Source organism: Battus philenor, unplaced genomic scaffold (genome assembly GCF_028537555.1).
Source record: "Battus philenor isolate CCGP_79_NKW_IND1 unplaced genomic scaffold, ilBatPhil1.0.hap1 SCAF_29, whole genome shotgun sequence".
NCBI classification, from domain to species: domain Eukaryota; kingdom Metazoa; phylum Arthropoda; class Insecta; order Lepidoptera; family Papilionidae; genus Battus; species Battus philenor.
The window spans coordinates 5,218,913-5,236,987 of NW_027181692.1; the positions used below are offsets into that span (position 1 = coordinate 5,218,913).

The window sequence follows — 18,075 nt, forward strand, 5'->3', positions numbered from 1 at the left end:
TCTTTTATTTAGCAGTTTTTGAAAGCTCCTTAAATTCAGGCTGATACACAGCACTCACATTAGCAATTTACCTCTTAAAAATAAAACTTCCATAGACATAGACGGAGCAATGTTCATAAAGAAATCGCAACGCTCATTTCCTATTCTTTGATTTTAACTAACTTTATTCAAATTAAATGTCATATTTCCAGTGCTTGTTAATGCTTTTTTTACGGAAGGACGGAACAGCAACAGTTGAATATATAGTTTATTGTTTGAGTAACAAGGATGCTTTCATTCTGTTTGATTACATTCTCAAAGACGCTGATCGTGTCGAAGGCGGCTTATTGCACAGTCCTCGGCAATATCAACTTACTACTAGTAATTTTCATTAATCCATTTGACGGTAATTACAAAATATTGGATCTTGTACCTATTGTAATCCTTTTATTGAAATAAATACAACGAAGAGCAAGTAGAACCATAGTATTGAAACAAAGTAAATATATGGATACATAAATCGAATTTGTTTAATATAAATAATACAAATAGTTGGAAATCTGTTGAGGAAGGTGGTTGCTTTTACAAACTGGCAACATCTATATTAGTAAACTGCCAAGACAGTTATCGATTGTACTTGCAGGTTATGTTTTAGTATTGTATTTGCAAATTTATTAATTATTCGCGTATATTTTAAATGTATAAACAGTTTTAAAGTATTGCTTATAAAATGTCGGACAACGAAGAGCCTGCGGCTAAACTTCTGAAATTGCAGGTAAAGTAAATGCGTCAAAATTCGTTATGCAAACCTTTACAGCAGTGGTACAATTACAACCGGTTATAAAATTTTTATTTTCAAAGGACCTCTTCTATTGTACGATAATCTCTTGCGGTGCCAAAGAGAATTTCGTAATGCAAATAAAACATAAGTAAAACCAAATCTGCAATCAATACATGTTATATGAAATGGTTTTGATAACATCTCACAGAGCCTTGAATGTATCCTAACTTGTTATGTATGATTTTCATAATAATTTCAGCCGTATGACGCCCTACGCTGGGGCATAGGCCTCTCCCATAGATTTCCAATAAGACTTGTTTAGGAATTTCATAGACACACACTTATAAGACATTTATTAATATTGTTCTGAGGGATAGTAAGTTAATCAAAAGAAAGTTTTGCTTTACACCTCGTTGGGCTTGTATAATCATTAAGATAAAAGTTTCTTAAGTGGCAACTACCAGCTGGTAGCTGCTGCATGGTAGGCCCCCACTAGGTGGACCAAAAGCATAGTCGAAGTTGCAAGAAATCACTAAAAGCGGGTAGTGCTATATGACTCATTGTGGGTGCCTATTAGCTGACATGATGATGGCATTAACCTACAGGATAGAGGGGTCTATATTGTTAAAGAATTGGTAATGGACAAATAAACAATTTTTTTTAAACAGTTCAGTCTAGTGCAGGGGTTGGTAACCTGTGGCTTGCAAGCCACAATCAGATCTTTGGATAAGAAACATTGATTCTTTAGTTCCATATGAAATATTATTTATAAAAAAAAAATTGTTCTGAATTCATTAGAAAGAAAAGAACCAATATTTAGCCATTTCTGCACATGCAGTGGTAGAGTTAGAGTGATTTAACAGTGGTAGTTGTGTAATTCGTATTGTTTGTCGCATGCACATTTATCAGCGGGCTGGCGGGTGGTGCACTTTGATGCACGACTACCACTGCATGTGCAGAAGTGGGTAAATATTGGTCTTTTTCTTATTTAGGATGGACTTCCCCAAAATAACACCTCGTTTCATTAGTCAATTCAGAACAATTTTTGTTTTTTAGTAGTAGTTAGTTTCAGTGTTTAGCTACTTGACTAACAAGGATTGGGCACCATTTCTATCTCTCGGCATCATTGTACTCACTTTTCATCATACCTCTCCTCTGTGACACTTATAGTCACTGTTGTCAGTATGTCAGAAGTACTATTTATTGTTAGCAAGAAAAAATTCTGAGGCTTTTTAAAAACTTTTAAATTTTGAAGATTGTAATTTTTGGCTCTTCCGACTCATAAGGCTGCCAACCCCTGGTGTTGTGTTAAGGTTAAGGTCGTCTAACATAGGACTTTCTGGTTTCTAACTTCATCAGCATGCCTGGACCTATGCAATAAGCCACAAAATCTGGTAGAATATATAATAATAATTATTCTGACATATTCATATAAGTTAAGCAAAAAAAAAAAAATTATAAAAACAAAACAAACTTATCCTTTATAAAATAAATAATCTAGACTGTGTGGTGTTACAGTTATAATAATTTATAAAATTATGATGACAATTTGCTAGACAGTTTGTAGCTGTAAATTTCCCTTCCCTGATGTTTCAGTCACAAAATCCTGCAAATGAAGAGGAAATGGATGAGGGTCAAGAAGAGTGGCTCAGTGAAGGTGTTCTCACCGATGACGACTATAATCCATCTGTAAGATTACTGTCACCTGCTATTTTATAATTACGTGGATAAAGGTCATCTTTGATCATTCGAACTGTGTCAAATATATCCATTGCACCAGAAAACATATTACATATATGACATGAGTACATAGGTTGAAAAAGATTTTTTATCAGCATTTACACCTATTTCCGATCAATCTGTATCTGATCAATCAGTAATCACTCTGAAATATGTTACATTAACTTATTTTTTCTATGGAAATATGACGGATAGTAAATGGCAATTAATTTTAATATGTAGTTACCTAAATTTTGAGAATGCTTTTTCTTCATATATTTTTTTTTAATTTTCTCAATATCATGAGATCACTCAACTGACTACGAGTGTTGGAAGATAACAGGCTGTTACAATAGATTCCGCTTTAGGAATATCTTTGTATTTAATTGGTGCATACATTGCCAAAATTTGTTTTTCCTTCAGCCATTTCATTGTCTGAAGGATTGAATGGCTTATTGATTAGGATAACTTTCTAGTGTAGCTCATTATTTCTTGCTAGTAACTTTAATTTACTACAAAAATTCTGACATTTTTTGAAACCACAGAGCAATGAACACCTGAGAGTAAAGTACTGAGCTCTCATACTATATTATCTTTGGATTATTTGTTACTGCTCAAACCATTCGTTTTTTAATAGTCTACCATACATTAATTGAGTGGAAATTAAAAAAAAACCATTTAAATTCACCCCTTTAATGTTTTTAGACAAAGTTTACACACTACTTTGTGACTAACTATATTTACTACCAAATCAGTAGCAAATAGAAATAAATAAATATTTAGTGAGTAAGCAACAACAGAGCTCGTGAAACAAAAAATGGAAAGGATATATGAGTTATAACCTATGAAGTATCATTAGGGGGAACGGAATGAAATGTGTCAATCAGAGCTACTTCAGACCGGTCTCTGTACTACCAACATTCAGTAACATTTTTTTATATAATTATGTGTGCCAACTATAAAACCCGATACAAAGATATTTCTATAATATTGTTTTATTATACATAAAATAATTGGGTTTTAAATGAGGTCGCTCAACAACTGATGCATGTTATGATATAATATTTATATCTAATACTAGCTGATCTCACAAACATTGTTTTGCAAAATGAGTTTTTAATTAACAAATAAAAAATAAGGGTTGATCGTAGAGGGGTGAAAAAATTAGGGTTGTATGTATTTTTATCATGTATGCTGTATCATAAAAAAATAAAAACCAAATTTTGTCTAAAAAATAAAAAAAATTAGAGGTGAGCCACTTTTAACATTTAGGGGGATGACAAATAGATGTTGGCCGATTCACTACCCTGCCCGACATGCGCGCTAAGATTCACGAAAATCGGTGGAGTCGTTTCAGAAGAGTTCAATCACACACACCGTGACATGAGAATCTTATATATTAGATTTTTGAAGTCTTGGAGGTGTCTCAAACCATTCTTGCTGTCTTTCATGATTTGCCCAAGGTCACGTTAGTTGGGAAATCACAATACTGAAATTAGGAATAGTGCTTCAAATTTGTTAAGTTTTTATTCAAATTATAGACATGAATAGAGAAATCTTTCTGGGACTGTTGTTTGTATAGGTGTACATCAAGGATCAATATTAAGCTCTATTTTATTCCTGATTTAAATTTATACTTATATCGTAAGGTACAACCATGCATTAGTGTTTGCAGATGATACAATTAAAACTGAAATATGTCAAATAATAACAGACATTGTTAATAATGTAATTTCAAAATTAAATTTAATTAATCATTACTTAAGGATAAAAAGTCTAAGAATATTAAAAGTGTTGAAACCAATGCACAATTAAAAATGAGATGATTGGTCAATAGTGCAATATGTCTTGGTTTATCTTAAACTTCTTACCTTGTATGTGATTATTCAATAAATGATTTGTCTTTTAAATCTCATGTCATATTAGACGATGTTACATTCTAGACAGAACAAGAACGAAGCGACTATGCCAACATGAGTCAAGATGACACAATGCATAGTGCAAATGACTCATTGGATCATCCATCTGCCTACCATGACACCGGAGACTCAAATGCACAAGACGGCCATGAAAATGACCCAGAGGAAAACATTGAGCAGGCATTGAATAATTTAGAAAATTCACAGGTGATATATCTACACTATGTACTTATATACAGGAGGTCCCAAAATTGGCATTAAGCCTAAATTGATTTAAGTAAAATGACATAAGTATTTGCGTGGACCTTATCAAGCCATCAAGCTTTCTTATTATATGCAGATAATTTTTGCTTCCTGATAATTTAAACTTACACTCCGCAATATGATATGCAATATTTATTATCATCGTCATTTAAGTCATAGGATGCCCAGAAATATGCTTCCCCTATAAATTTACAATGGGACCAGTTGCACTCTGTATTCAGTGTTATCTGATTACCTAAACAAAGTCTTTGGAAGAATCCTACACTGTTCTTGCCGGTATGTGGCCTCCACACCAGAAACTAAAAGCCCCAGTGGTTATCAGTATGTGGCAATAGTACCAATACTTAAATGTTTGAAACATGAAACTACTCTTGGATTAAAACCCCAATAACTGATACATTACATTTCCATATTCCAGGGTAAAGAATTCCCTGGTGAACTAGGTGCCTTCTTAATCAGAAAGACTGATGGAAGACCGCCGCCGAAAGAGACGCAAGAGAATAGAGAGAGTGAAGTGGACGAGTCGACAAAACAATCGGATGATGACGGTCATGACACTGACGAATTGCTGGTAAGTGTTTCGAAATTCAAATGTAATTGTGCTTTTATGAGCCATGTCTTAAGTTAGATTTTTTATGCAATTTAATTGGCTTTTATTTGGACGTCGTCAATAGATGTCGCTATTAGTCGATTGCCTGTGTCATTTGACGTGGGTAGTCACGTATAAGAAACGTTCAAGTCATTACCTAAATAGCATATATATTAAATGTTAGAAAAATCTGTAAGCGGGTGGATGTATTGCTTATTTTATTGGTTATAGGTATAAAAGCACAGATAAACAATCACCTGTATAAAGGAATATAATTTTAATATAGCGTCATTTTGTCTAATAATGTTTAACATAAACAATACAGATTTGTGAACGGAGGTAGAGGACTGAGACTTGCGATTTTAGGTCGCGGGTTCGATTTCCGGGATACCATATTGTATAATTCACACTTTGTGCATTCATTACTGCTAGACTACCGCTGTTCACAAAAAAGTTTCCATAAGATGGGCAGCTGGTTCCTCTGCATACCTCTGCATGTAATGGTATATCCTTCCATAGATATCTTTGGGCTGGGGCTATATCTTGTAATGGGCGTCTATATCTTTACTTATATAAAACTGTTAACTGGAAGAAATTGAACCAAATTATTTGGCCGAATATGTGCATACCACCTTGAATATTTTAATAACATTATATTAAGCAGAATGTCATATTCTTCTGGCAGCCTCTGATATACTCATCTATTATAGAGTTAGCAAAGCCAGTAAGTCTTTATTATATGAGATCATAAGTAGTGTTTATTAAGAATTTTCTGTGCTATGTCTTTAGCTTGCTTCGCAAAACTGAGTGCACGTCACCTAAACTTCTCTGGCGGGTGGAATTTAGTAAAATATGCCGTTACTCGGCGAAGGGAATGCAAAGAAATTTTAAGTCACTAAATATAATGGTTACAGAGATATCATAATAATTCAGTATATCCTAAATATGTGTATACGTACATATAGAGTGAGAGCTTTTAGAGTTAGAACCAATCATCCTGTATAAAATATTTCAGCTTATTATTAAAGATATATTCCAAATTAGCTCAACTAATTCCAACCTATGCTCTTTGTGCAACATAGAAAAAGGAATAAACCGATTAGTAGACAAACAAAAGCAGGCGATTGAGCCAATTGTCAAGGAAAATTGGGTGTGGCCAGGCAATGCAGCGCGCAGAACAGATTGCTGTTGGGACCTTAAAGTTCTTGCATGTAAACCATGGACGTGCAAGCGTACATACACGTACATGGATACATACGCATTAATGTTATTTTGATTAGCCACGCCCCTTTGTCAAATAGATTTTAGTAAATAAGAAAACGGTATTCACATTGACCAGTTGAAGTGAGCCTTTCAAAAAGAAGGACACATCTTTGTCAGTTTTAGAAATGATGGAGTCTATAACTGATAATGATGATATACTATCTTTAACGCGTATAAGCGATCATATTAGTATTCATAGTATCATAGTAGAGTATTTTTAAAACATATTTATAGAGGATGCTCGGTGAAGACGGCGTCAAAATCAAAAAGAAGCAAGTCATGAAGAACTTACATGAGAAGCAAAAGGAAGAAACCACTGATGATGAAGATGATGATGAATATATATTTGAGGTGAGAATATTATTCAATTTGATATCAGATATAGTTTAAAACTAACAGATGTTTTTCATTACTCCTTTTGTATACGAGTAGTTGGTTATAGGATTAAAAGATTTAAATGAATGAATGTAAATAATGAAATGCTTTTTCGTCTCCAAAAAGCTTTAGCGTTTTAACACCTATTTTTTATCATCAAGTATGAAGTGAATGCAAACATCTTGTAATATCTAGTTGTGGTAGAATAAGCTGCGTAGATGTCCACTAGCTCTCCCAATGATATCAATAGGGGATATACCATTATCGCCTTCGTCGTTCGGAAACTTGTTGGTGAGCAGCGATAAGTCCATATAAAATACACCTATCTCCCGATTTACACGGTAGATACGTTCCTGAGAAAACCGTGTAAATCGAAAAACTCGTAAAAAACGCATAATTTTGCTATTTAACAGTTGTGATTTTTTTTTTCAATAATTTTAGGTGTACAGATAAACAAAAATAGAATGCATTGACAAGTTAAAATATTTAATATATTACAGAAAAACTGTTTTTTTTTTTAAATTTAATTACAATATACATTAAACAGAAGAACAAAAAGTAAATTACTCTCATTCTTTTTTTCGGAATCAAAGGTTCGAATTTACTTTCATCACTCGAAGTTATTTGTGCCGATTCGATGTTTGAAGCAGAAATATTTACATTATGAGTGATGGTAATAAAATCGGGTATTAAAACAAAAAAATAACTTTTTTGGAAAACCGTGTAAATCGGGGGATAGGTGTACACAAAATGTGAATTAATTGAGATTATTTCTCCAGAATCGAACCTGTCTAGAATCACAAGTCTCTGTCTTCTACCGTTGGGCTACCATTGCTCAACTCTGACATCTCCAATATAATTTATGTATTTGCTTTTATTCCAAATTAAAACTCCAAGTTACTTATAAAAAATCTAATACATATAGACTATGTAAGAAAAGGGCTAATATAGCTACTTCCGCTACATATGCCAATGTGGCATTAATCAGTGTAACATTACTCCTGAGGATGTCCCATGGAGGGTTGAAACACGTGTTTTAAGTGATTTAACGGTGGTAGTTGTGTAATTCGCATTGTTTGCCGCATGCGCATTTATCAGCGGGCTGGCGGGCGGTGCACTTTATTGCACGACTACTGCTACATAGCGGAAGTTGCTGTATATTAGTCCTTTTCTTACTTAGGGTGATCTTCCGCAAAGTAACGCCTGAATCCATTAGATATATAGACTTTATTATCATATATGTATTGACTATGTGTCGTCATAATTTTTTATGCTTCAAAAAATTTTAATCTGTCTCAAATAATATAGATTGATGAAACAACTCTCTTCTGTAATACAAAAATTATATTTATATCACCAACATTGCCCCGTAAAGGTAACCCATAGGACATAATCCTGTGAAAATAATTTCTGACTTATCAAAATAAGAAATACAATTTTTAACAACAAATAAAATGTATTAATAACTATTGAAAACTGTGTTAAAATTAATATGAATTCATAAATAAATATATATTCCAGGGTGCCAAGGTGACCAGATTGAAGATGGCCAAGAACGCATTCGTAAAGCAGTATCCTAGTAAAGCAGTTCCCGAAGAGCTTAGCGACAAAGAAGAGGACAGTGAAATGGTGAGATAATTACTCTTTACTTCCCTTCTAATTATTCCATTTCACAAAACATCATCAATATTTCAGCCTTAGTGCGCTTACTTGTCTTATCTCTGTGGGCTTATTTTACCAACCATGCAACACTGCACATTTTGTATGAAAAAAATCTTTTAGAAGGATCCTTGTCTACTCGCACTGCTATGGCACCATCGTTTAAACCACGATGTCCACTGTTGGACATGGTACCACCGCATTTTAATAATTCGGTTGGAATTTTATCTCATTTTTAATTCGGTTGGGCCTTCAATGTTTTAGGATGAACTTAGCAAGATTCTGTTCAAGTTATGTATGAACGTCATATGCTTTATATTGATCTATCAACCATTTCTTTCAAAGTGTAGAACGTAGATTTTTTTCTTATAAGAGCCTCAAAGATATAGCCTATAAAGAGATAAGACCCTCTCAGGACTTTTAATTGGGATGCCAAACTTATTTTGAATAACAGCTCAAAGGAGCCATTGTTTGCCTATACTGTATTGATATAAAATTCTTATTATTCTAGCAGATGTATAATCTATGTCATTGGTTACTTATAATGACAATAGGATGCGTTTACATGGGGGCAAAATATCAGTTTTACTGTCATCGAAAAAATACGACTCAAAATCTGAGGTTAATTTGATCTCTTTTAAGACCGTGGTCCATAAGGAACTTATGGTATGCAGGAGACGCTGCTGCCCATCTTCTGGAAACTTATTAATGACCAATCCCATGTATTTATTGAACAAAGTGTGTATTATAAGACTTATATCCCTGGAAGCAAACTCGCGAGCTGTGATTGCAAATCATAGTCTTCTACTGTTGGTTACTACAACTAAGGGGTCTGTCAACAATTTTCTTCCATTGATACAGTGAAAAGAACTTGGAAAAAGACTTTTAAATTTTTTTTGTTAAATTTCCATAGATTAAGAGATAACAGAACATAGTTGGTAGACTAAGCGTTTTGAGCTCGAGATTTTTAGAAATTATTATACTTGACTCCTCCCGGCTAAGGCTTTTACACCTATTTCCAATCATTACAATTGTTCTCATGTAGCTAAGCGGTCACTGTAAATATTCCTAAATTAGAACAGTGGTCGTCCATCTAAATAACGAATTATTTTCTTGATGAACTTTCTAAATCATGTAGTTGTGATATAAGGTTTATGTCCACCAGTCGGACGAGGTGGCAACCATCAAGAACATGTTCGGAGTGACTAGGAGGCCTAACAACGTGGCGTCAAAAAGTACCACCATCGGTGGGATCAACGCCCTGCAGACGGTGACAAAAAAAGTTATAAGCTTGGATGGTAAAAGTGGTAAGTGGATCATATTTGAAATTATTGTAACGGAATGTTCGACTGATCAAAAATGTTTGCTTATGTTGAATGGTTTTATCATCATGTCAGCTTATAGACAGCCACTGCAAGGCATCTTTCGCCAGATGAGATCAGATTTAAACCCTCGTACCTTTGTGTTGAAGCATGCCATTATTAGGGAGCTCAATGGATGAACCATATGTCCAAGCTGCATTGATGACTTTAATTGTTCTACAGACCTCCGCATTTCTGGTTCTATCTCTGTCTAGTTTGAAGTTAATGACTTGTGCCTTAATTTGCTAAAGAGCTTGCTGAACCAAGGTCACCAATACCTTGCATAGTTTTTTTGCGGCGTCCGTTTTTAGGGATTTCTTTTTTCTATTATTTTTCGGGACAGGGACTACAATTCGCTAAGCGTTTCAGTTTATATCTGGCATTCGGAAGCAACTAAGTGGACCTACAGTATAATCAAGTTTGCGAGAAGTCGCTGGATATATCGGTTGATATAATGTTGTAAACCTTATAAGATTGAAAAAGTTTAATTGTTTCCGATTTTTAACTCGGCATCTTATGAGTCATTTTTATTTATACAGAACATGTGAATGTTTCAGAGAAATTACTACAACCAACGCCACAACGCAGAGTTATATTAAAGCGCGTGCGGAAAAGCAAGGAGTCTCTGGAGCCAGAGCCTGATGAGATAATCAACGAGGAGGAGTTCCTGGATGAAGAGGAATTCGACTTGGACGAGGTACATTTGATTATTCCAAAATTTAATGGTTTATCTAACCATTTTGATTTTATTGATATTTTATTGTTATTTTTACGTTACCATTATTTGTTATTATGTATAATGTCTGAGGTAGTGTTTTTAATAAATAAATATCAGCAACTCTGATATTAACAAAATGTTTTTAGTAAACAGTTTAAAATGTTTGTTAAATATCATCTTACATGGGACTAACAGTGTAAAACAACAAGAATATGTATATTTCCTAACCTTATATACATCACTGTTTTGTTTTATGTTAATCACTCTGAAATGTGTTACATTAATTTATTTTTTTCTATTGGATTGCAACACGACAATAACTGCTACAATGTCTGCAGTCACAGATTATAAACAATACGGTTATAGAATATTTATTTATTAAACAATAGTAATGATTTCAAATAGAACTTTTTATTAAAGTATAACAGATACAGCAGGAACAACGCAGTTACAACGAAATTCATACACAGTGTTGCCATCTAGTTAAATTTTCAGGAACAAACAAAAACTATATCCTGTATTACTCAACATAAACGATAATTAATTTTAATATGTAGTAATCCTAATTTAGAAACCCTTTTTCTTACTTTGGTAATATACCATTATATTGGTGTTTCTGAAATATTGATTTTTATATATGGTGCACAATACAATAATGGATAAGCTAATGAGCTGTAAATTCAACACTTTATACTTATAACTAATCCTTCTGTATATTTACTACATGTTTTCATAATTTTTTCTTCACGATTTTTTACGATTGCAACAGATCTCATCTGTAGCACCACAATTGTGTCGATATCTACATCATTACCCCATAAAAGCTTTTACATCTATAACCAATCACCACAAAAGTATAACATCTTGTTGTCAGGAGATAGAGACGGAGGAAGAAGGAGAAGAAAGACACCGACAGCGTATCATGCGCCCGGAGAGGATGGATGAGGAGGTGCCGACGGATGCGGAAAGCCTCTCTGATGAGGACAGCTTGTACGACGTGAGTACTAACAACCATTTTAATGTATAACTCTCGTAAGGTAGATCCCCAACCGCGGCGATATCGCTTCAGTGGCTGCCGGAGTGCTTGCAGGCTGTAGAGGTGAAAAACCTTTTGAATACTCTGTAAAACATAATCCATATTTATTACATTGAAGCTGCTTCCACATTTTTTTAGAAATTACACGAATACACCAACACCTCGCTTGGCGTCGCTTCATTTTGTGTTTTTGCGAAGTTGAGTCGCTGCTTTATTAATACTAATTTTCAATGCGTCGTTAGATTTTTGAAGTTTCGTTGTTTTGGGTTCGAGTCTGTAATTTTTTTAATTTTTTTTTTCTTAAAAATGGCAACACTTGTTTCTAATAGCGATATGCCATCAAAATTCGCGGATTTCCTTTCTAAATAAAAATCAATGCAATGTTAATAACATTATTTTCATTTTGTTTTGCTAATCTTAGTCAGTTCAGTTTCAATTACGTAGTATTTTGTGCTTTTTTTTAACAGAGTATAATACTGATCTGGTTACAGAAAAGGTAAATATTTTTCCAATTTATTTATTGGCAGAGTCATATTATGTTTATTTTTTAGATGTCTGTTCAATATTATTTTTAAAAAGTAGGGTTTGCTATAGAAAATCTTAATTTACTTCGCATTGGGAACATAACTACGTCACATAGTAAGATATTGGTGTACATATATAAAAGGATTTTATGACTTAAATGTAAATTATGAAAAAATGTGATTCTTTTTCTTGGAAACTTTAAAATTGTCTTATTCGCCAGGAGATGCCGTCTTCGGAGTCCGAAGATCTGGATGAGTGGTTTACCCTAGACATCAGAGCGGAGCGTGCCGGCGACTATTTGCCTATATTGGGTAAGATGCTGCAATCTCGTTATATTCGTCGTAAGACTATCAGTGTTTACCAACGTGGGACCCACGCCCAACAAGTGGGCAATTCAAAAGTGAACTCGTAACCAGATTAACCATTTAATGGAATCAGGCGTTACCTTGCGGAAGTCCATCTCAAGTAAGAAAAGGACCAATATTTAGCTACTTCCGCACATGCAGTGGTAGTCGTGCAATAAAGTGCACCGCCCGCCGTACGGTGTAACATAACTCCTGAAGATGTCCCGTGGAGGGGTGAAACACGTGTTGAGTGATTTGGCGGTGGCGGTTGTGTGATTCGCATTGTTTGCCGCATACGCATTTATCAGCGGGCTGGCGGGAGACGAGAGAGGACTTGAGATTAACCATTTCGCTTTAATGTAAAAATTATGTATTTCACATAGAGGGGCGTAAGAATTTTAGAAAGGCTAAGGTGGGTCACGGCACAAAAAACGTCTATGTCCAGCTGTGTACATCCTGCGGCTGAAATGTTTGCGTCATATTTTGTTGAAAGATTTATATTTATTGCTTGAGAAGAATTTTTATCAGCCACATTGCATCCTCTACTGTCAATTGGCAGAAAACTTAATATTAAAGTTATAAATATTTTTCATTGTGATTTTTAATACAATTTGATCTTAATTTCTGCTTTCCTTTTACTTCTTTCCCGTCAATAGACTTCTTGACTAATTTTAGCATTTAATTAGTTATATATAAATATTTCTATGAACTGTGGTAGCCCAACCGTGGAGGACTTGAAAACAGTCAAGCAATTTGCCTTTTAAATATAAGCCTTCGTTCTACTAACGGTCCAATGTTCATAACCATTCTGTTTATGACGGAGGGAACGTTTGCTGAAAGATGATGGCTTTAATTCTTGACAGCGTTAATGTGGTTTTGGAATTAAAGTCGTGAAAAGAAGTTGCAAATGGTATACATCGATTTATTCAGCACTGTCAGTTTGGCAGTGAGAATGAAAATTGTCCAAATTATTTATTTAATTTGATTCACACTGCAAGTTAACTACACTACATTTAACTCTAAACTACCAAAAATGTATGGTAAAGAGATAATAAACTAAGTAATGTAATTAAAACTGTACAGAATACCAAAATAAATAAATTTATAGACTTAAGAAAGAAGACATAAGGAAGGATAAGTTACATTACATAAAATGTAATGTAACTTATTTATCCATAGATTTCAGGCCTATGCTAAATGGTAGAAAAATGTACGCGGGGCGAAAAACTTTCATTTAATAAAAAATAATGCACACTGGTAATTTTCTGGTAACTGGTAAAAATCTACCAAATACTAATAACATAACTGTTTTCAGGGGGGAAAGCCAAGCAACTGCTGCTAAAAGAGAAACACCGCGTTGGAGCCAGGCTGGCAACACTTAGGCAAAGTCTCTCTGCCCTCACCGAAAGTGGCCGCCAGCAATCCGAGCAGCTGCGAAAAGCTACGGCAACACTCGCGGAAATGGATGCGGCACTTAAAGCCACGTGACTCACAGCTCAATACTGGTCCACCCAAGAGGATGAAACTTGCGAATAAACAGGTCTAACAACGTTGACTTTTCCTGACATTCGTGGGTTCAATAACTCCACCGAATCTACCTTAAGCTACGTATTCCATCATCATATCAGTGGTCTATTGGCTCGTGGTCACTCCTCAGGAACCTTTGGTCCCCAATGAGCTCACTGCCATTTCAAACGAGTAATTCTTAATGCTACCCCAAATGACCTTTGTATTCCTCTTTTCTAACTTCATCTTGCAGCGAAGCCTAGCCTATTCCTTTGCTCTCTGAGTGAACTTGAACCTTGGAACACAACATTGACAACTTGAAATAGATTTATATATGTAAACATGCAATTTCAAACCTATATATGTCTGTTACAATTTTATGTTGCCAATGTTATATAGGTGAAAAAATAATTTAAAAGGTATTACATAAGGTCAAACCGCAATCTCGTAGTGGGACAGTAGCTGAACCCACAAAATTGATTGAAAAAAAATCTGTATCACCTATTTTCAAACTTATCGCTAAAGGCAAAAGACTTTAACTCTTAACTTGGCAGATTTTTTTTAATATTACATTAATATTCATACCACTTGACTTTTAAGACCCAAGGATTTCAACAGAAAAAACTGAAAAACGTTCGAAAATTAAGAAATTACCTAAACATTCACATACAAATGATTACTTTGCGTTCAAAATTGACGCTACTATTTTTTTTATTTAATTTTGTATGTATGCATCTCTACAGATACATTATCAAGAAAAGGGTTAACGATATTACACAAATTTTCAATCATCCTGTATAAATTTAACACTTAAAATATGTTACGTTAATTTGTTAGTTTTATTTAAATGCGACTAGACAATAACTTCTGGCGGCGTCTGCAGGGATAGGCAGTAAACAATAATAAATTTTAATATGCAGTAATATGAATTTTGAACGCCTTTTGCTATATCAAAATTTTTAAATAGGGTGTACTACAATTGAAAGAAAAAGGGCTATATATTCACCTCTTTTAAATCCTATAACCAATCGTCCTGTATGTATAAGTAGGTTAAATTTGTTTTCAAATAAATATAAGTGTCAATGCATTTTTGTATGATGAACTATGTTAACATAATGAATTGTGAAAATGTGTCGTATTTATATGTAACCAACTATCGATGAAATTTTAAACTTTAAAAATTTAAACAGATAATAATGTAAAGATGACATAGACAAAGTGTTCATTCTTTCATTCACTTCATTATATAGTTCTTACATTCATTCAGCAGTCTATTACAATCAATTCGTAATGAAATGTTTTTTTATATTTAATTTTAATTGCAGTAATATACATGGTCATTGGCTATTTCGTCATGCAAGAGTCAGAAATAAACAAAAAAAAAATTTTTTTTTTTCACAGAATTTTTTAAAATTTCATTTACATATTTTATGTAATTAATTAAGGTAGTAATCGCACCGAAGGCTTGGTTTGGCTAATAATACATTATAGTGCTACCGAAACTGCTGTACCTTTAGTTAGTTTAATACTCGCGGCGGTGTTCATGGTTATATCCTAGATTCCCTCCTCGCCGTGATTTCCTAAGACGCGGCATAGCAGTTTCGGTAACACTATAATGGCCGATGGATAGTGATAATATTCAAAAATATAAGTGACTATGCTTAAAAATGTTGTATAAATGTGCCTGTGTTCTATAGGGCGGATATTACTAAATATAGGCCCTCCCCCATTCATTACCAATAGCACTGGAGGCGGCCTGGATTCAGCGTCTTCCGATGACTGACAAGCTTGTCTACACACCTTGGGTGGACGTCCCAGGTGGAGGCCCCAGCGGCCATCTGTTCTGCACGGTAAATGCTCTGCCAACTGCCACTTTCTCCAATCCACACTTCACTTTCCTGCTAAGTATTTAAATGTGCTGAACATATTCAAGAATTAGCTATTGAACAGCATATCTAGTTATGTCATTGTATACAATGAAATTATGGAAACAGCTTCAATTAACACAAATAAGAATTTTAAGATTCACTTTGGCATTTGTATTGCAATAAAAGTAATTTTGTATTAAGCAATAAATTATTTTTGGCACTTTGTACTTTGTTTTTCATTATATTACATATATGTTTTCTATTATATATTTATTTATATGCTCTTCATTATGTAAAACAGGGATCAGATGAAAAACGTAAGAATTGAAGTACAAAGGACAGTTTTATCGCAAAGGATTTCTTCGAGACAACTATTGATGATACAATATATATATATATATATATATATATATATATATATATATATATATATATATATATGTGTCACTTACAATTTAAATACAGAACATGAACCCGTGGCCCGTGGGTAGGTGACTTCAATACAAATCAACCGGTGCTGAACCATTGAAACTGCTAAATTTTATGGGCAGCTACTATTATCAGCGTTGCAATCTGTTCATTAAACAAGTTTATTACACCGTTTATCTAAAATTGACCACCTCGTATTATATGATTATTGTGTTTTTAGATTGTAACGTTGCAAGTTAACGTCCCATAAATGTTAGTTAAAATTTTAACCAAAAAAAATATAAACACGAGAAACGTCTCATAAATCGCAATACAGTACATGCTTTTCTTCTTGTGCCTTTTTGTTGCCCTCTACCCATATTTAATAAATATATATTTTTCTACTTAAAACGGCACAACATATGTCTACTATTCTAGAATACGATAAGTATTGAAAAACACCAATGAAGTTGTATAAAACAAAACAAGTAAATTTTAAAAAGGTAAAGCGAAAATCGCCAGGTCAGCAAATATATTATAAAAATCACTACATACTATTATAATACATAATCTAAACAGGTAAAATACAATATCTACGATGTTCTACTAAACATAAATCAAACTACTTAGTTCTGCTTGTTGGGCTACCCACAGAATTTAAAACAGTGTTATTTGAAAATGGAAACCATGTTTATTATTTTTATAACTACATTTCTTTTCATTGTATTCTGTCAAAAACATTTTTTTTTTCAAAAATTAAAAAGAACCTTCGTCTGAAAGTACAAATGAGATTTTTTTGTAAAAAAAAATCTATAACTTTTTCTAGGCTATATAAAATTTGAAACCGTTTTGAGTAACGGTATACAGTATTGCAATATGCCATGAACTATGCAATCGATTAGTTTAATTTACAAAAACTTTGAATCTTGTTATGTTGAACGATTTTTAAATGATTGTCATAGGAATAAATTAATCTGATTAAAAATTATTGTGAATGATAAAAAAAAAACAATCTGCGTTTTCGCGAGCTCTGAAATTGCCGCAACATGAAACCTATCAGTGTCGCGAACAATTTTTCTAAATGATAAATGAACTATTGTTTATGATCCTGCGGTCTGTAATGCATCCAGAGCAAGCGATTTTGAACTATATTTTTAAGGAGATTCTATATAATGGAGCCTACTTTATTTCGGACAGTTCTGACCCGTACGCAACCGGGGAGTTCGGACAGATATGTCCATAGGCAGTTGACAGGTTAAATTAAAGATTCCATTATAGGCAAGCTCAATCTGATTTTAGTTTTTATCAAATTGGACACTTCTAGCATGTTTCTAATGACTTACATCATTATATTATCATTATCACTAACTGTCGTGAGTGTATAATGATCTTAATAAATTAATATACATGATCACAAACCTTAACCCTTTCGTTCGTCTTCGAAAGTATGGTATGTATTTAGAAAAAAATTAAAATATAATAACAGTATCACCGCATTAATAATCTACTAAAGTTCACCGGAAGACATTTTACTTTTAATTTATAAATCAATAGGAATAAATCGAAGTAAAATGTGCGTTGTTTGCAGTGCAAAATTGTAATGTGGGCTTATGTGTAGATGCCTATTTCAAGATTTATCACAATCAAATAAATTACTAAGAATTATCCTAACTTCTATTTTCAATTAATATATTAGTAAAATCTTTGAATATGAAACACAAATGAGAAAAATCGAACATCAAGTACCGCCATGCAATGTGC

The 18,075-nt window shown here is 33.5% G+C and overlaps 1 protein-coding gene across 1 annotated transcript; it reads left to right on the top strand.

Annotated features, from left to right (window-relative positions):
* Window positions 1-603: 603 nt before the first annotated feature.
* On the top strand, window positions 604-14,257 carry LOC137926300 (uncharacterized). Its single transcript, XM_068769900.1, has 11 exons — window positions 604-754; window positions 2,357-2,449; window positions 4,423-4,605; window positions 5,081-5,233; window positions 6,749-6,865; window positions 8,411-8,518; window positions 9,714-9,852; window positions 10,449-10,606; window positions 11,502-11,624; window positions 12,409-12,499; window positions 13,848-14,257. The coding sequence occupies exons 1-11, from the start codon at window positions 710-712 to the stop codon at window positions 14,018-14,020; spliced, it is 1,383 nt and encodes a 460-aa protein (XP_068626001.1). The 5' UTR covers window positions 604-709; the 3' UTR covers window positions 14,021-14,257.
* Window positions 14,258-18,075: the final 3,818 nt, after the last annotated feature.